This window comes from Somniosus microcephalus, unplaced genomic scaffold (assembly GCF_052327205.1).
Source record: "Somniosus microcephalus isolate GS21.2 unplaced genomic scaffold, FLI_Smic_1.0 scaffold1, whole genome shotgun sequence".
Lineage (NCBI taxonomy): Eukaryota > Metazoa > Chordata > Chondrichthyes > Squaliformes > Somniosidae > Somniosus > Somniosus microcephalus.
In genome coordinates, this window is record NW_028225188.1 from 2,263,040 (window position 1) to 2,283,208 (window position 20,169).

Genomic DNA, 20,169 nt, shown 5'->3' on the forward strand with positions numbered 1-20,169 from the left:
TTCTCTACCACAGAAGGCAGTGGAGGCCAGTTCATTAAATATATTCAAGAAGGAGTTGGATATATTTCTTAAGGCTAAAGGGATCAAGGGATATGGGGAGAAGGCAGGGACAGGGTACTGAATTTGGATGATCAGCCATGATCTCATTGAATGGCAGAGCAGGCTCGAGGGGCCAAATGGCCTACTCCTGCTCCTATCTTCTATGTTTCTATGTATTTTCAGGTTGGCAAACTGTAAGAAAAGTAAAAAAGCAAATTATTATTTAAATGGAGAGAGATTACAGAATGCTGCAGTAGAGTGACCTGGGGGTCCTTGTTCATGAAACACAAACAGTTAGCATGCAGGTATAGCAAGTAATCAGGAAGGCAAATGAAATGTTGGCATTTATTGCAAGGGGGCTGGAGTATAAAAGCAGGGAAATCCTGCTACAACTGTACAGGGTATTGGTGAGACCACACCTGGAGTACTGCGTACAGTTTTGGTCTCCTTATTTAAGGAGGGATATACTTGCATTGGAGGCAGTTCAGAGAAGGTTCACCAGGTTGATTCCTGGGGTGAAGGGGTTGACTTATGAGGAAAGGTTGAGCAGGCTGGGCCGATACTCATTGGAGTTTAGAAGACTGAGAGGTGATCTTATTGAAACATATAAGATACTGAGGGAGCTCGACAGGGTAGATGCAGAGAGGATGTTTCCCCTCGTGGGGAAATCTAGAACTCGGGGGCATAGTTTCAGAATAAAGGGTCGCCCTTTTAGAACTGAGATGAGGAGGAATTTCTTCTCTCCGAGGGTCGTAAACCTGTGGGATTCTCTGCCCCAGAGAGCTGTGGAGGCTGGGTCATTAAATACATTTAAGGTGGAGATAGACAGATTTTTGAACAATAAGGGAGTGATGGGTTATTGGGAGCGGGCAGGGAAATGGAGCTGAGCCCAAGATCAGATCAGCCATGATCTCATTAAATGGCGGAGCAGACTCGAGGGGCCAAATGGCCGACTCCTGCTCCTATTTCTTATGTTCTTATGATGAGATCCTATTTGGTCGCTAATCGGCCCCACCATTCCTTTAACTTTCCTTTTACTTTTCATATGTTTATAGAAAATTTTTGGGTACCCTTTTATATTACCCCCTAATCTTTTCTCATATTCTCTTTGCCCTTCTTATATCCTGTTTCAATTTCCCCCGCACTCTCTGTATTCTGCCTGGTTTTTGACTGTATTCTGTACCTGACATTTGTCATAAACCTCCTTTTTCTGTTTTATTCTAACCTCGATGTCCTTTGTCATCGGGAGCTCTAGCTTTGGATGGCCCATCGTTCCTCCTTATGGGAATATGCTTGGTTTGTACCCGAACTATCTCAGCCTTGAAGGCCTGCCATTGGTCATTCACTGTTTTCCTGGACAATCTTTGTTTCCAGTCCACCTGTGCTCGATCCCTTCTCAAATCACTGAAACTGTCTCTCTTCCAGCTGGGCATTTTCACCGTTGGTTTTATTTTGTCCCTTTCCATAACTTTTTTTTAATTCATTGATGGGATGTGGGCGTCACTGGCTAGGCCTGCATTTAGTGCCCATCCCTAATTGCCCTTGAGAAGGTGGTGGTGAGCCGCCTTCTTGAACCGCTGCAGTCCATATGATGTAGGTACACCCACAATGCTGTTAGGAAGGGAGTTCCAGGATTTTGGCCCAGCGACAGTGAAGGAACGGCGATACAGGTCCAAGTCAGGATGGTGTGTGGCTTGGAGGGGAACTTTTAGGTGGTGATGTTCCCATGCGTCTGCTGCCCTTGTCCTTCTAAGTGGTAGATGTTGCGAGTTTGGAAGGTGCTGTTGAAGGAGCTTTGGCGAGTTGCTGCAGTGCATCTTGTAGATGGTACACACTGCAGCCACAGTGCACCGGTGGTGGAGGGAGTGAATGTTGAAGGTGGATGGAGTGCCAATCAAGCGGGCTGCTTTATCCTGAATGGTGTCGAGCTTCTTGAGTGTTGTTGGAGCTGCACTCATCCAGGCAAGTGGAGAGTATTCCATCACACTCCTGACTTGTGCCTTGTAGATGGTGGAAAGGCTTTGGGGAGTCAGGAGGTGAGACACTCGCCGCAGAATTCCCAGCCTCTGGCCTGCTCTTGTAGCCACAGTATTTATATGGCTGGTCCAGTTCAGTTTCTGATCAATGGTAACCCCCAGGATGTTGATAGTGGGGGATTCAGCGATGGTAATGCCATTGAATGTCAAGGGGAGATGGTTAGAGTCTCGCTTGTTGGAGATGGTCATTGCCTGGCACTTGTGTGGTGCGAATGTTACTTGCCACTTGTCAGCCCAAGTCTGAATGTTGTCCAGGTCTTGCTACATATGGACACGGACTGCGTCAGTATCTGACGAGTCTCGAATGGTGCTGAACAGTGTGCAATCATCAGCGAACATCCCCACTTCTGACCTTATGATGGAGGGAAGGTCATTGATGAAACAGCTGAAGATGGTTGGGCCTAGGACACTGCCCTGAGGAACTCCTGCAGTGATGTCATGTGATTAAGATGAATGACCTCCAACAACCACAGCCAACTTCCTTTGTGCTAGGTATGATTCCAACCAATGGAGAATTTTCCCCTGGATTCCCATTGACTTCAGTTTTGCTAGGGCTCCTTGATGCCACACTCGATCAAATGCTGCCTTGATGTCAAGGGCAGTCACTCTCACCTCACCTCTTGAGTTCAGCTCTTTTGTCCATGTTTGGACCAAGGCTGTAATGAGGTCAGGAGCTGAGTGGCCCTGGCGGAACCCAAACTGGGCGTCAGTTAGCAGGTTATTGCTGAGTAAGTGCCGCTTGATGGCACTGTCGATGACACCTTCCATCACTTTGCTGATGATTGAGAGTAGACTGATGGGACGGTAATTGGCCGGGTCGGATTTGTCCTGCTTTTTGTAGACAGGACATACTTGGGCAATTTTCCACATTGCCGGGTAGATGCCAGTGTTGTAGCTGTACTGGAACAGCTTGGCTAGTGGCGCAGCTAGTTCTGGAGCACAAGTCTTCAGTACTATTGCCGGAATGTTGTCAGGGCCCATAGCCTTTGCAGTATCCAGTGTCTTCAGCCGTTTCTTGACATTACGTGGAGTGAATTGAATGGGCTGAAGACTGGCATCTGTGATGCTGGGGACCTCAGGAGGAGGCCAAGATGGATCATCCACTCGGCACTTCTGGCTGAAGATAGTTGCAAATGCTTCAGCCTTGTCTTTTGCACTCACGTGCTGGGCTCCACCATCATTGAGGATGGGGATATTTTTGGAGCCTCCTCCTCCTGTTAACTGTTTAATTGTCCACCACCACTCACGACTGGATGTAGCAGGACTGCAGAGCTTTGATTTGATCCGATGGTTGTGAGATCGCTTAGCTCTGTCTATCGCATGTTGCTTCCGTTGTTTGGCATGCCAGTAGTCCTGTGTTGTAGCCTCACCAGGTTGACACCTCATTTTTCGGTATGCCTGGTGCTGTTCCCAGCATGCTCTCCTGCACTCTTCGTTAAACCAGGGTTGATCTCCCGGCTTGATGGTAATGGTAGAGTGAGGGATATGCCGGGCCATGAGGTTACAGATTGTGGTTGAATACAATTCTGCTGCTGCTGATGGCCCACAGCGCCTCATGGATGCCCAGTTTTGAGTTGCCAGATCTGTTCAAAATCTGTCCCATTTAGCACGGTGGTAGTGCCACACAACATGGTGGAGGGTATCCTCAACATGAAGACGGGACTTCGTCTCCACAAGGACTGTGCGGTGGTCACTTCCACCAATGCTGTCATGGACAGATGCATCTGCAACAGGTAGATTGGTGAGGACGAGATCAAGTAAGTTTTTCCCTTTTGTTGGTTCCCTCACCACCTGTCGCAGACCCAGTCTGGCAGCTATGTCCTTTAGGACTCGGCCAGCTCGGTCAGTTGTGGTGCTACCGAGCCACTCTTGGTGATGGACATTGAAGTCCCCCACCCAGAGGACATTTTGTGCCCTTGCTACTCTCAGTGCTTCTTCCAAGTGGTGTTCAACATGAAGGAGTACTGATTCATCAGCTGAGGTAGGTGGTAATTAGTAGGAGGTTTCCTTGCCCATGTTTAATTTGATGCCATGAGACCTCATGGGGTCCTGAGTCAATGTTGAGGACTCCCAGGGCTACTCCCTCCCGACTGTATACCACGGTGCCACCACCTCTGGTGGGTCTGTCCTGCCGGTGGGACAGGACATACCCAGGGATGGTGATGGTGGTGTCTGGGACATTGGTTGTAAGGTATGATTCGGTAATTATGACTATGTCAGGCTGTTGCTTGACTAGTCTGTGGGACAGCTCTCCCAATTCTGGCACAAGCCCCCAGATGTTGGTAAGGAGGATTTTGCAGGGTCGACAGGGCTGGGTTTGTCGTTGTCGTTTCCGGTGCCGAGGTCGATGCCGGTTGGTCCGTCCGGTTTTATTCTTATTGTTTTTCGTAGCGGTTGTTTACAACTGAGTGGCTTGCTCGGCCATTTCAGAGGGCGGGTTGTCTTATGAGGAAAGGTTGGACAGGCTAGGCTTGTATCTGCTGGAGTTTAGAAGAGTAAGAGGTGACTTGATTGAAACATATAAGATCCTGAGGGGTCTGGACAGGGTGGCTGTGGAGAGGATGTTTCCTCTTGTGGGAGAATCTAGAACTAGGGGTCACTGTTTAAAAATAAGGGGTCACCCATTTTAGACAGAGATGAGAATTTTTTTCTCAGAGGGTCGTGAGTCTTTGGAACTCTCTTCCTCAGAGGGCGGTGGAAGCAGAGTCTTTGAATATTTTTAAGGCAGAGGTAGAGAGATTCTTGGTAAGCAAGGGGGTGAAAAGTTATCGGGGGTAGGTGGGAATGTGGAGCAATCAGATCAGCCATGATCTTATTGAATGGTGGAGCGGGCCGAGTGGCCGACTCCTGCTGCTAATTCGTATGTGACCTATGCCCATTAACTCGGTGGCATAGTGGTTAGCACTGTTGCCTCACAGCGCCAGGGACCCGGGTTCGAATCCAGCCTCGGGTGACTGTCTGTGTGGAGTTTGCACATTCTCCCCGTGTTTGCGTGGGTTTCCTCCGGGTGCTCCGGTTTCCTCCCACAGTCCAAAGATGTGCGGGTTAGGTTGATTGGCTATGATAAATTGACCCTTAGTGTTAGGGGGATTAAATACGTGGGGATCGGGTGGGATATGTGTCGGTGCAGGCTCGATGGGCCGAAATGGCCTCTATCTGCACTGTGTGGTTTCTGTGATTTCTGTGAACTCCCAGATCCCTCTGTCCCTGCACACTGTTTAAAACTGTGCCATTAAGTGTATATTGCCTCTCCCTGTTCCTTCTGCCAAAATGCATCACCACACACTTCGATTGGGTCGATTGGGCTTATACTCGCTGGAGTTTAGAAGAATGAGAGGGGATCTCATTGAAACTTATAAAATTCTAACAGGACTGGACAGACTAGATGCAGGAAGGATGTTCCCGATGGTCGGGGAGTCCAGAACCAGGGGTCACAGTCTAAGGATAAGGGGTAAGCCATTTAGGACAGAGATGAGGAGGAATTACTTCACCCAGAGAGTGGTGAACCTGTGGAATTCTCTGCCACACTGGGCAGTTGAGGCCAATTCATTAAATATATTCAGGAAAGAGTTGGATATATTTCTTAAGGCTAAAGGGATCAAGGGATATGGGGAGAAGGCAGGGACAGGGTACTGAATTTGGATGGTCAGCCATGATCTCATTGAATGGCGGAGCAGGCTCGAGGGGCCGAATGGCCTACTCCTGCTCCTATTTCTTATGTTCTTATAAGTGCAAGTCTATCTTGAACCCACAACCTTCTGACTCTGCTATCCACTGAGCCACAGCTGACTCCAGTCTTTTACACAGTTTCATCATAACTTTCTTGCTTTTGCACTCTACGCCTCTCCTAAAGCAGGGGAGTTATGATGAATTGTTAAACAGTTTTATTTTGCAGAGTGACCTAGGCTGTCTGTAGGAAACAATTTTGCATTTGAAAGCAGCTTGTATTGTGAAGCTTGTGCCCCTTTGCCAGGCCCGCTGCCTGCGGCCCCTCTCCCAGATTCCAGCCCCAGCTCTGTGCTGACTGAGCTGCTCTCACCTGGGGACAGTGCGTCACAATCGGCCCCAGCGCACCTGAGCTGGAGAGGAGGCCCCGCCCCCTTGCCGCGCCGCCATTGGTTGGAGGACCAGGCCGCCCAGTTCAGTCCTCCCACCTCAGCCCTCTTCCTATTGGTCAGAGCTCCTGTCAGTCAGAGGCCCGGGCCGGCCTACATCCACCTGAATTGGCCTCTTCCGTTGATGACGTCAGAATCGGGCCCCCACCCACCATCGCCGGGGAGGGAGGGAAGGTCCCGCCCCCTAGCCACGCCGCCATTGGTTGGAGGACCAGGCCGCCCAGTTCAGCTCTCTTCCTTTTGAAGAAGGGTCAAACCCGAAACGTCAACTCAAATTTCTCTCCACGGATGTTGCCTGACTTGCTGAGTTTTTCCAGCATTTTCTGTTGTTATTTCAGCTCTCTTCCTATTGGTCAGCGCTCCCGTCAGTCAAAATCACATTGCTGCGGCTCAATCCGCTCCGTTCGGCGTCCGCGGAGGTCCCGCCCGCCCGACTCTCAGGTTTGGTTTTTCTCGTATTTTACTTTATAATCTCGCGCTCCGCTCCGCTCCCTCACCTCGATTTAAAGCGTCAACTCAAATTTCTCTCCACGGATGTTGCCTGACCTGCTGAGTTTTTCCAGCATTTTCTGTTGTTATTTCGGATTTCCAACATTTGCAGTATTTTGCTATCGTTTCTTGACCTTACCCCGGCCGCTGATTCCGCCTCTTCACCGGGCCCGGCCTTCCGTCTGCTCCCCGGAGGCCCCGCGCAGGCGCACTGGCAGTCTGGTTTTGTGGTGGGCCCGAATGAGCATGCGCGGCCCCGCCTCTCCACATTTAAAGGGACACCCACCCCCTCAACATTTAAAGGGACACCCACCCTCTCCACATTTAAAGGGACACCTACCCCCTTCACATTTAAAGGGACACCCACCCCCTCCACATTTAAAGGGTCACCCACCCCCTCCACATTTACAGGGTCACCCACCCCCTCCATATTTAAAGGGACTCCCTCCCCCCTCTCGTGTGTTCTTCTGATTAAAGGGTCTGTGACAATTCCCCCCACCACCGCACTTTAGCAAGGATGTGAAAGACCTTGAGAGCCAGCTAGTGGCTCAGTTGAGAGCACCCTCATCTCTCAGTCAGAAAGTTGTGGGTTGAAGGTCCCCACTCCAGGGACTCGAGCACATAAACCTAGGCTGACGCTCCGGGGCAGTGCCGAAGGAGCGCCGGCTTGTCGGAGGGGCGGAGCCCTGTCGGAAGGGCAGTACTGAGGGAGTGCCGCACTGTCAGAGGGGCAGTACTGAGGGAGCCCCGCACTGTCGGAGGGGCAGTACTGAGGGAGCCCCGCACTGTCGGAGGGGCAGTACTGAGGGAGCCCCGCACTGTCGGAGGGGCAGTACTGAGGGAGCGCCGCACTGTCGGAGGGCCATCTTTCGGAAGAGATGTTCAGGTGGACATAAAAGATCCCATTATTTCGAAGAAGGGCAGGAGAGTTATCCCCGGTGTCCTGGCCATTATTTATCATGCAAATTGGCTGCAGTGTTTCCCACATTACAACAGCGACTACTCTTCAAAAAGTAATTCATTGGCTGTAAAACCGTTGGTCGTGAAAGGCGCTGTATAAAGGCCAGTCTTTCATAAGAACATAAGAAATAGTAGCAGGAGTAGGCCATACGGCCCCTCGGGCCTGCTCCGCCATTCAATAGGATCATGGCTGATCTGAATCTGGACTCACGTCCACTTCCCTGCCCTCTCCCCGTAACCCCTAATTCCCTTATCTGCTAGGAAAATGTCTATCTCCATTTTAAATTTATTTAATGTTGCAGCTTCCACAGCTCTCTGGGGTAGCAAATTCCATAGATTTACTACCCTCTGAGTGAAGAAGTTTCTCCTCATCTCAGTTTTGAAAGGGCAGCCCCTTATTCTAAGATTATGCCCCCTAGTTCTAATCTCACCCATCAGTGGAAACATCCTCCCCGCATCCACCCGATCAAGGCCCCTCACAATCTTATATGTTTCGATAAGATCGCCTCTCATTCTTCTGAATTCCAATGAGTCGAGTCCCAACCTACTCAACCTTTCCTCATACGTCAACCCCCTCATCCCTGGAATCAACCGAGTGAACCTTCTCTGAACCGCCTCGAGAGCAAGTATATCTTTTCTTAAATATGGAAAGCAAAACTGCATGCAATATTCCAGGTGTGGCCTCACCAATACCCTGTATAACTGAAGCAAGACTTCCCTGCTTTTATACTCCATCCCCCTTGCAATAACAGCCAAGATTCCATTGGCCTTCCTAATCACCTGCTGTACCTGCATACTAACCTTCTGTGTTTCATGCACCAGGACCCCCAGATCCCTTTGTACTGTAGCACTTTGCAGTTTCTCGCCCTTTAGATAATAACTTGCTCTTTGATTTTTTCTGCCAAAGTACATAACCTCACACTTGCCAACATTATATTGCATCTGCCAAATCTCTGCCCACTCACTTAGCCTGTCTATGTCCTTTTGCAGGTTTTTTATGTCCTCCTCACTCACTGCTTTCCCTCCCATCTTTGTATCGTCGGCAAACTTGGATATGTTGCACTCGGTCCCCTCCTCCAAATCGTTAATATAGATTGTAAAGAGTTGGGGTCCCAGCACTGACCCCTGCCGAACACCACTAGTTACTGATTGCCAACCCGAGAATGAACCGTTTATCCCAACTCTCTGTTTTCTGTTAGATAGCCAATCTTCCACCCATGCCAGTATATTACCCCCAATCCCGTGGTTTTTTATCTTGTGCAGTAATCTTTTCTGTGGCACCTTGTCAAATGCCTTTTGGAAGTCTTTATTTTCTCTGTTGTATTTACATTAATTATTTATATAAACCTGTTTTACTGTCTCTTGCAAGGGGAGGAACTGCAGACGGGCAGCTTAACGCAAACTTCACACGACGATCTGACAGAGTCACTCGATTCATCAGGACCTGAATATCATCGCCATATGGAAGCGGAAAGCAGCAATCAGAGTGCGGGCAAACTGCACACGTGTCTTGTGTGTGGACGTGGATTCAACCAAAGGTGCAGCCTGGGGAGGCACAAGTGTAACCAAAGCGAGGAGAATCTGTGCAAATGTCGGGAATGCGGAAAGGGATTCAGTTGCCTCTCCAAGCTGGAGACTCCTAAACGCAGTCACTCTGTGAAATGGCCATTCACCTGCTCCGTGTGTGGGAAAGGATTCACTCATCCCTCCACTCTGCGGGAACACCAGCTGGTTCACACTGATGAGAGGCCGTTTAAATGTTCCGAATGCGACAAGAGTTTCAAATGCTCCAAGATCCTGGAGAAGCATCGACGCATCCACACCGGGGAGAGGCCGTTCAGCTGCTTTCACTGCGGGAAGAGGTTTACGCACTCATCCAGTCTTCGGAAACACCAGTTCACGCACACCGGGAAGAGTCCGTTCCCCTGCTCAGTGTGTGAAAAGGGATTCACCAGTCCATCTCACCTGCTGACACACCAGCGCACTCACACTGGGGAGAGGCCATTCAGCTGCTCTCACTGCGGGAAGAGGTTTACGCACTCATCCAATCTTTGGAGACACCAGTTCACCCACACCGGGAAGAGGCCGTTCCCCTGCTCAGTGTGTGAAAAGGGATTCACCAGTCCATCTCACCTGCTGATACACCAGCGCACTCACACTGGGGAGAGGCCGTTCAGCTGCTCTCACTGCGGGAAGAGGTTTAAGCACTCATCCAATCTTCGGATACACCAGCGCACTCACACTGGGGAGAGGCCGTTCAGCTGCTCTCACTGCGGGAAGAGGTTTACGCACTCATCCACTCTTCAGATACACCAGCGCACTCACACTGGGGAGAGGCCGTTCCCCTGCTCAGTGTGTGAAAAGGGATTCACCACTTCAACTCACCTGCTGAGACACCAGCGAGTTCACACCTGAGCGCACTGGTCCCATTCTGCTGTCAATCACATGAAGGACTGTTCTGTGTTAATAATGGCAATTACGGGGTTGTCGGGGGGGGGGCAGTTTGAAAACGCTGATAATAACACCAGTAACTAGGCTGGAGTTTAAGAGGGGTCAGCCTTGGCTCAGTGAGCGACACTCCCACCTCTCGAGTCAGAAGGTCGTGGGTTTGAGTCCCACTCTGGAGACTTGAGCACGTAATCTAGGCTGACACTCCATGGCAGTACTGAGGGAGAGCTGCCCTGTCAGAGGTGCCATCTTTCAGATGTGACGTTAAACCGCTGCCCCGTCTGCCCTCTCAGGTGGGTGTAAAAGATCCTGTGGCCGCTATTTTGAAAAACGGAAGGGAGAAAGGATCTCGACTTGGAAGATGAGGAAGTAGATGTGAAACTGTAATGTCACTTGAAATGATTGTAAGACTGAATTTAACTGTGACTGTAATAATTGTGTTTTGTAGGTAACAGAGCGTGGGGAAAAACCAGTACGAATCCAGTATGAGGTGATTTTGGTGGTGCCTCCTGTGTCACTACCACCACAACTACCATGCTTTACGGGTCTAACAGGACCTGTCCCATCAACCAACACGTTTTTAAGTACGAGCTGCACAGTTATGTGGCACAATTCAGACCCGACATTCCCCTATTGTTTGAGGGTTTCAGTGAGCTCATGATACGACTGAACTCCTCCCTAAAGCATTTTTTATGTTTTGGAGCAAGACAACTGGAGAATAGATATTGAAATTGAAAGCAGAAGGGACAACACACACTGGTGGGATATTGAGCTTAATACATCAGCATGCCCTTAGGCTCGTATTATTTCACACGCTCTGGTTGTTCTCCAACTTGTAATGATTTTGTATTTGAGATATGTAACCCATGTAGTAAAACTTTGAACTATGTAAGATCAGACGTTTGTTTAAGATCTACCCAGTTAAACACAAATGTCACAAGGTAGGGAGTCAAAAATTGTTAGGACTAATAAGACAACATAGGGACAAACATGGAAATTCCTCATTGGATTAGGATAATTTCCCATGTACTGGTCATATCCCAACTTGTAGTAATGATGTGCTTACTATTCTACACCTGCTACCTGAAACACCGAAAGTCCAATGCCCAATCACATTTAAATATGATCACAGCCCAGAACATGTTAGAGTTACACAAACGGAAGAAAAATAATCCATATGTAAGATTTTAGTTTTGAGGGGTCGGCAAATGCCTCGCCCTCAAGGTAGGGATATGTCGGATAGGGTGTACCTGTAGGGTTTAGTAAACATTATTAAGATTCGATAACCATTCTAATATAACTATAATATGTGAAATTGTATGTTAAGATCCTAAAAGCCTGTATAAAATGGAGAATGGCTGAGAGCAAAGCAGGATGGGATTATGCCAACCTGACTAAAAACCTCTGTTTAAAATTACTGAAGTAATGGAATGTTGTGCTAAGTTTATGGAGACGAGGAATTCAGCAATATTCTGCTTAAAGAGATAAAAACTAGAGAGATAGATAAGAGTTGGAGACGTCCTTCATTGGTCCAGCTATCGGATGTCCGACTGTTTTGTCAACATTCTAGGAAGTGTTCTGTGAAAAGTGAAGATCTGAGATAAGGGTACTTTGTAATGTAGGGAGAAAAAGTCAGAAGGATCAAACAAGGTCATAAGATGGGTAACGAGGGAGCAAGACTTTTTACCAGGTGTTAGAGGGTTAATTACTGCCACGTAGGCAAAACGAGAGGGAAAAGGGTATAAAGATACAGGTTTTGAACATCGAAAGCAGCGCACCGTGTAACCAGAGATTGATAGGAGCTTCGGTCAACAGAACACAGCAAGATCCCAAGGAAGCGCGCGTGGGTCAACGGAACACAGCAACATACATCAGGAGACTTGCGCCGCGCTCACTCGGAAGGAACGCCGGGGTTTGAACGAACAGTCTGTGACTATCTTCTTGTTAAGTACTACTTCTTTGTACCGGATGTTTAATGTTTAATAAACCTGTTTTACTGATACACAATATACCTGGACCCAGAGTGGTTTGTGTAGTCACAGACTGTTTTACTGATACACAATATACCTGTACCCTGAGTGGTTTGTGTAGTCACGGACTGTTTTACTGATACACAATATACCTGGACCCAGAGTGGTTTGTGTAGTCACGGACTGTTTTACTGATACACAATATACCTGGACCCAGAGTGGTTTGTGTAGTCATGGACTGTTTTACTGATACACAATATACCTGGACCCAGAGTGGTTTGTGTAGTCACGGACTGTTCTACTGATACACAATATACCTGTACCCAGAGTGGTTTGTGTAGTCATGGACTGTTTTACTGATACACAATGTACCTGTACCCAGAGTGGTTTGTGTAGTCACGGACTGTTTTACTGATACACAATATACCTGTACCCAGAGTGGTTTGTGTAGTCACGGACACATTATTACAAGAGCTTTTGAAAGCTACATCAGTCATCGGGAAAACGCTGGAATCCATTGTTAAGGAAGTGGTATCAAATCACTTAGAAAATCATAGCATGATTAGGCAAATTAAACATGGTTTTATGAAAAGGAAATCGTGTTTGACAAATTTATTAGAGTTTTTTGAGGATACTAGCAGGGTAGATAGAGGGGAACCAGTGGATGTAGTATATTTGGATTTCCAAAAGGCATTCGATAAGGTGCCACGTAAAAGGTTATTACACAAGATTAGGGCTCATGGGGTTGGGGGTAATATAGTAGCATAGATAGAGGATTGGTTAACGGACTGAAAAGAGAGAGCAGGGATAAACAGATCTTTTTCAGGTTGGCAGGCTGTATCTAGTGGGGTGCCGCGTGGATCAGTGTTGGGGCCTCAGCTATTTACAATCTATATTAATGACCTAGATGAAGGGACCGAGCGTAATGTATCCAAGTTTGCTGATGATACAAAGCTAGGTGGGACAGTAAGCTGTGAGGAGCCTTTGGACCTTCTGACACTCACCTTAAATCTGTGTCCTCTGGTTCTCGAGCCTTCCGCCAATGGGAACAGTTTCTCTCTATCTACTCTGTCCAGACCCCCCTCACGATTTTGAACACCTCCATCAAATCTCCTCTCAACCTTCTCTGCTCTAAGGAGAACAACCCCAGCTTCTCCAGTCTCTCCACATAACTGAAGTCCCTCATCCCTGGTACCACTGTGGTCAATCTCCCCTTAACCTTCTCTGCTCTACATAGAAGATAGGAGCAGGAGTAGGTCATTCGGCCCCTCGAGCCTGTTCCGCCATTCAATGAGATCATGGCTGATCATCCAAATTCAGTACCCTGTTCCTGCCTTCTCCTCATCCCTTGATCTCTTTAGCCTTAACAAATATATCCAACTCTTTCTTGAATATATTTAATGAACTGGCCTCTACCGCCCTCTAAGGAGAACAACCCCAGCTTCTCCAGTCTCTCCACGTAACTGAAGTCCCTCATCCCTGGTACCATTCTGGTCAATCTCCACTTAACCTTCTCTGCTCTAAGGAGAACAACCCCAGCTTCTCCAGTCTCTCCACGTAACTGAAGTCCCTCATCCCTGGTACCATTCTGGTCAATCTCCACTTAACCTTCTCTGCTCTAAGGAGAACAATCTCAGCTTCTCCAGTCTCTCCACATAACTGAAGTCCCTCATCCCTGGTACCATTCTGGTAATCTTTTCTGCAGCCTCTCTAAGGTCTTCACATTCTTCCTAAAGTGCGGTGGCCAGAATTGGACACAATAAGAAAGAAAGAAAGACTTGCATTTATAAGAACAGAAGAAATAGGAGCAGGAGTCGGCCATTCGGCCCTTCGAGCCTGCTCCGCCATTCAATGAGATCATGGCTGATCTTCTGCCTCAACTCCATTCACCGGCCCTATCGCCATATCCCTTGATGCCCTTACTAGTCAGAAATCTATCGATCACTGTTTTGAATATACCCAATGACTGAGCCTCCACAGCCCTCTGGGGTAGAGAATTCCAAAGATTCACCACCCTCTGTGTGAAGAAGTTTCTTCTCATCTCAGTCCTGAATGGCCTTCCCTGTAAAAGAAAAGACAGCCATCCGTGGCTAAGTAAAGAAATTAAGGATAGTATTCGAATAAAAACAAGGGCATATAAGGTAGCCAAATCTAGTGGGAGAATAGAGGATTGGGAAAACTTTAAAAGACAGCAAAAAATAACAAAAAGATTGATTAAGAAAGGGAAGATAGTTAGATGGAAAAAACATTAATGAATATTTTATATCAGTCTTTACAGGAAAAGACACTACGAATATCCCAACACTGGACTAACAGGGGGGCTAAAGGGGGGGAGGAGCTAAACACGATCAAAATCACTAAGGAAGTGGTACTCGGTAAAATAATGGGACTCAAGGCGGATAAATCACCTGGACCTGATGGCTTACATCCTAGGGTCTTGAGGGAAGTGGCGGTAGGGATTGTGGATGCATTGGTAATAATTTTCCAAAACTCCCTGGACTCAGCAAAGGTCCCGGCAGACTGGAAAACTGCTAATGTAACACCCTTATTTAAAAAGGGCAGTAGACAGAAGGCTGGAAACTATAGACCGGTTAGCCTAACATCTGTGGTAGGTAAAATTTTGGAGTCCATTATTAAGGAGACAGTAACAGGACATTTGGATAATCATAATTTAATAGGACAAAGTCAGCATAGTTTTATGAAGGGGAAGTCATGTTTGACAAATTTGCTGGAGTTCTTTGAGGAAGTAACATGTAGGGTGGATAAAGGGGAACCAGTGGACGTAGTGTATTTAGACTTCCAAAAGGCATTTGACAAGGTGCCACACAAAAGATTATTGCTTAAGATAAAAAATCACGGGATTGGGGGTAATATTCTGGCATGGATAGAGGATTGGCTATCTAACAGAAGGCAGAGAGTTGGGATAAATGGTTCATTCTCAGACTGGCAATCAGTAACTAGTGGTGTTCCGCAGGGGTCAGTGCTGGGTCCCCAACTCTTTACAGTCTACATTAACGATTTGGAGGAGGGGACCGAGTGTAACATATCAAAGTTTGCAGATGATACTAAGATGGGAGGGAAAGTAGTGAGTGAGGAGGACATAAAAAACCTGCAAGGGGATATAGACAGGCTAAGTAAGTGGGCAGAGATTTGGCAGATGGAATACAATACTGGAAAGTGTGAGGTTCTGCACTTTGGCAGGAAAAATCGTAGAGCAAGTTATTATCTTAATGGCAAGAAACTGGAAAGTACTGAAGTACAAAGGGATCTGGGGGTCCTGGTGCACGAAACTCAAAAGGTTAGTATGCAGGTGCAGCAAGTGATTAAGAAGGCCAATGGAATGTTGGCTTTCATTGCTAGGGGGATAGAATATAAAAATAGGGAGGTATTGTTTCAGTTGTACAAGGTATTGGTGAGACCGCACCTGGAATACTGCGTAGTTTTGGTGTCCATACTTAAGAAAGGACATACTTGCTCTCGAGTCAGTACAAAGAAGGTTCACTCGGTTAATCCCGGGGATGAGGGGATGGACATATGAGGAGAGGTTGAGTAAATTGGGACTCTACTCATTGGAGTTCAGAAGAATGAGAGGCGATCTTATTGAAACATATAAGATTGTGAAGGGGTTGGATCGGGTGGATGCAGGGAGGATGTTCCCGATGATGGGTGAAACTAGAACTAGGGGGCATAGTCTTAGAATAAGGGGCTGCTCTTTCAAAACTGAGATGTGGAGGAACTACTTCACTGAGGGTGGTAGGTCCATGGAATATGCTGCCCCAAAAAGCTGTAGAAGATACATCATTACATAAATTTAAAACAGAAATAGACAGTTTCCTAGAAGTAAAGGGAATTAAGGGTTACGGGGAGCGAGCAGGAATTTGGACATGAGTCTAAGTTCAGATCGGTCATGGCCCTGTGGGTAGCGGAGCGGGCCCAGGGGCCGTGTAGCCTGATCCTGCTCCTATTTCGTGTGTCTAATTCTGTTAGATTCAGGAGAGGGTTGTTATAGTAGATTGGCGGTTAGGATCAGATCAGCCATGATCTTATTGAATGGCGGAGCAGGCTCGAGGGGCCGATTGGCCTACTCCTGCTCCTATTTCTTATGTTCTTATGTTACCCTTTATCCTGAGGCTGTGGCCCCTGGTACTAGACTCCCCAGCCAAGGGAAACATTCTCCCAGCATCCACCCTATCAAGCCCTGTAATAATTTTGTATGCTTCAATGAGATCCCCTCTCATTCTTCTGAATTCAAGAGAATACAGGTCTAGTTTACTCAATCTCTTCTCATACGACAGTCCTGCCATCCCAGGAATCAATCTCGTGAACCTTCGTTGCACTCCCTCTATGGCAAGTATATCCTTCCTTAGGTAAGGAGACCAAAATTGTACACAGTACTCCAAGTGTGGTCTCACCAAGGCCCTATATAACTGGAGGCAGTGTTAGTGGTACCTCTCCAGTGATTTGAGGTGCACTGGAGAGGTACCACCAACGCTGCCTCCGCAAGATCCTGCACATTCATTGGCAGGATAGACGCACCGACGTCAGTGTTCTTGCTCAGGCCAACATCCCCAGCATCGAAGCTTTGACCACACTCAATCAGCTCCGATGGATGGGTCACATTGTCCGCATACCCGATACGAGACTCCCAAAACAAGCGCTCTACTCGGAGCTCCGGCACGGCAAGAGAGCCCCAGGTTGGCAGAGGAAACGCCTCAAGGACACCCTCAAAGCCTCCTTGAAAAGGTGTAACATCCCCACCGACACCTGGGAATCCCTGTCCCAAGACCGCACAAAGTGGAGAAGACGCATCCGGGAAGGCACCGAACACCTCGAGTCTCTTCGCCGGGAGCAAGGGGGAAGCCAAGCGCAAGGAGTGCACGTCAACCCAAGCAGCCCACCGACCCACCCCTTCAACCACCATCTGCCCCACCTGTGACAGAGACTCGGACCCGCATTGGACTCATCAGTCACCTGAGAACTCATTTTTAATGTGGAAGCAAATCATCCTTGGTTCCAAAGGACTGCCTAAGAAGAAGATATAATTGGAGTAAGACTTCTTTACTCCTGTATTCAAATCCTCTTGTAATGAAGGCCAGCATACCATTTGCCTTCTTAACCGCCATTCATGACCACCGGATGTCCCAAAGCGCTTCACAGCCAATGAAGTACTTTTAAAGTGCAGTCACTGTTGTAATGTGGGAAACGTGGCAGCCAATTTGCGCACAGCAAGCTTCCACAAACAGCAATGTGAAAAGGGCCAGATAATCTGTTTTTTCGTCCTGTTGAGGGATAAATATTGGGCTCAAAACACCGGGGATAACTTCTTCGAAATAGTACCACCTGAGGGGGCAGACGGGGGCCTCGGTTTAATGTCTCATCCATAAGACCGCACCTCCGACACTGCAGCGCTCCTTCGTTACTGCCCCTCCGACAATGCGGCTCTCCCACAGTATTGCTTGCTCGGATAGTGCGGCGCTCCCGCAGTACTGCCACTCCGATGGAGCAGTGCTCCCTGAGCACTGCCCCTCCAACAGTGCGGTGCTTCCTGAGCACTGCCCTTCCGCCAGTGTGGCGGTCCCTCAGTACTGCCCCTCCGACAGTGCTGCGGTCCCTCAGTACGCCCCCTCCGACAGTGCGCTGCTCCCTCAGTACTGCCCCTCCGACAGTGCGCTGCTCCCTCAGTACTGCTCCACTGACAGTGCGGCGCTCCCTCAGTACTGCCCCTCCCACAGTGCGGTGCTCCCTCAGTACTGCCCCTCCCACAGTGCGGTGCTCCCTCAGTACTGCCCCTCCGACAGTGTAGCACTCCCTCAGTACTGCCCCTCCGACAGTGCGGTGCTTCCTCAGCACTGCCCCCCCGACAGTGTAGCACTCCCTCAGTACTGCCCCTCCGACAGTGCGGCGCTCCCTCAGTACTGCCCCTCCGACAGTGCGCCGCTCCCTCAGCACCGCACTGGAGTGTCAGCCTCGCTTTATGTGCTCAAGTCCCTGGAGCGGGATTTGAACCCACAACCTTCTGACTCTACTATCCACTGAGCCACAGCTGACTCCAGTCTTTTACACAGTTTCATCATAACTTCCTTGCTTTTGCACTCTACGCCTCTCCTAAAGCAGGGGCGTTATGATGAATTGTTAAACAGTTTTTTTTTTGCAGAGTGACCCAGGCTGTGTGTAGGAAACAATTGTGCATTTGAAAGCAGCTTGTATTGTGAAGCTTGTGCCCCTTTGCCAGGCCCGCTGCCTGCGGCCCCTCTCCCAGATTCCAGCCCCAGCTCTGTGCTGACTGAGCTGCTCTCACCTGGGGACAGCGCGTCACAATCGGCCCCAGCGCACCTGAGCTGGAGAGGAGGCCCCGCCCCCTTTGGTTGGAGGACCAGGCCGCCCAGTTCAGACCTCCCAGCTCAGCCCTCGTCCTATTGGTCAGAGCTCCCGTCAGTCAGAATCACACTGTTCCGGCTCACTCCGCCCCCCCGCCCGACTCTCAGGTTTGGTTCTTCTGGTATTTTACTTTATAATCTCGCTCTCCGCTCCCCCCTCACCTCGATTTAAATCGATTACCAAACACTTTACTTCACCCCGGCCGTTGATTCTGCCTCTTCCCCGGGCCCGGCCTTCCGTTTGCTCCCCGGAGGCCCCGCGCAGGCGCACTGGCAGCCTCGTGTTGCGCCTGCCCGCGCTGTGATTGGTGCAGGGGAAGGCAACTGGGCGTGTCCGGCCCCGGCCCACGTGGGGGAGTCAAAGGCTGGCTGGAGCGCATGCGCAGCCCGCCTCGCACCGTTGGGAAGCTTTTCAAATATTTTTTTTTGCGAAACAAATTGAAAACACTCATTAATTCCCCAACCTCCTCCCCTCTAAAGTGCGATTATTATTATTTTTGTTTTTCCTCATTTGTGTGGCGTGTCCTTTTTTTACCTTGCGGTGGCGTGCGCCGATCCAACTGACCCTTTGGCGTTGCGTGCTGGCGTCAGCGCGTAATCGGAGGGATTGATTGACGCGAGGCCCCCCCCAATCAGGAGCGCGGAAAACGCTGGGAGGACCGGGCGGGCTGACGGTCCGCCAACCAATGGCGGCGCGGGAGGGAGAGAGGGGGGCGGGACCTCGGTGGGCTGCAGGCCGCTTTCCTGCTTTCATTGTCTGCAGGAGCTGTTAAAAGGAAGGGGAGGAGGTGGTGGAAAAAAACCCAGCTTGTGAGTGTTTATTCCTTTGCATTACCTTTATTGCAAGGCTATTCATCAACTGCATTCATTTAAAAATAAGTGAACCTTTTCTCTTTTTGACTTTTATCCAGAACAAAGAGCCCTGGTGCTGTGAACATTTTGGTGGGCAGCCACTTTTAAAGGGACAAAGACCAGCATTCTTCCTCCTCTCTCTCTCTCTCTCTCTCTTGTGAGTATTTGTGGTGGGTGAGAGGGTGGGGGGTGAGTCAAAGGGGACTGCGGCCCCTTTTCAACAAAAACAATTGCTTGGCCATTTAAAGGGGAATGGGTGCCCCCCAGGTATTTAAAGGGGCAGTGCCTCTCTCTGTATCATGTAAGAGCAGGGAGGTTCTGCTTGAACTGTACAAAACACCAGTTAGGCCACCGGCTAGAGTGCTGCGTGCAGTTCTGCTCGCCCCATTGCAGGAAAGATGTGACTGCTCGAGACGGGAGATTTACGAGGATGTTGCCAGGACTAGAGAATTTCAGCTACAAGGAAAGATTGAATACATAGAAACATAGAAGACAATCTACATCCTAGGGTACTTAAGGAAGTGGCCCTAGAAATAGTAGATGCATTACTGGTCATCTTCCAAAATTCGATAGACTCTGGAACAGTACCCATGGATTGGCAGGTAGCTAATGTTACCCCACTGATCAAAAAAGGTGGTAGAGAGAAAACGGGGAATTACAGACATCGGTAGTGGGGAATATGCTAGAGTCCATTATAAAAGATGTAATAGCAGAGCACTTGGGAAACAGCGACAGGATCGGACAAAGTCAACATGGATTTACAAAAGGTAAATCGTGCTTGACTAATCTACTGGAATTTTTTGAGGATGTAACTGGTAAAATAGATAAGGGAGAACCAGTGGATGTGGTGTATTTGGACTTTCAGAAGGCTTTCAATAAGGTC

At 48.7% G+C, this 20,169-nt stretch overlaps 1 protein-coding gene across 1 annotated transcript; it reads left to right on the forward strand.

Annotated features, from left to right (window-relative positions):
• Positions 1-9,011: 9,011 nt before the first annotated feature.
• LOC147084143 (uncharacterized) lies at positions 9,012-12,094 on the forward strand. The gene has a single exon (XM_085979856.1). The coding sequence runs from the start codon at positions 9,101-9,103 to the stop codon at positions 10,052-10,054; it is 954 nt and encodes a 317-aa protein (XP_085835982.1). The 5' UTR covers positions 9,012-9,100; the 3' UTR covers positions 10,055-12,094.
• The last annotated feature ends 8,075 nt before the right edge of the window (positions 12,095-20,169 follow it).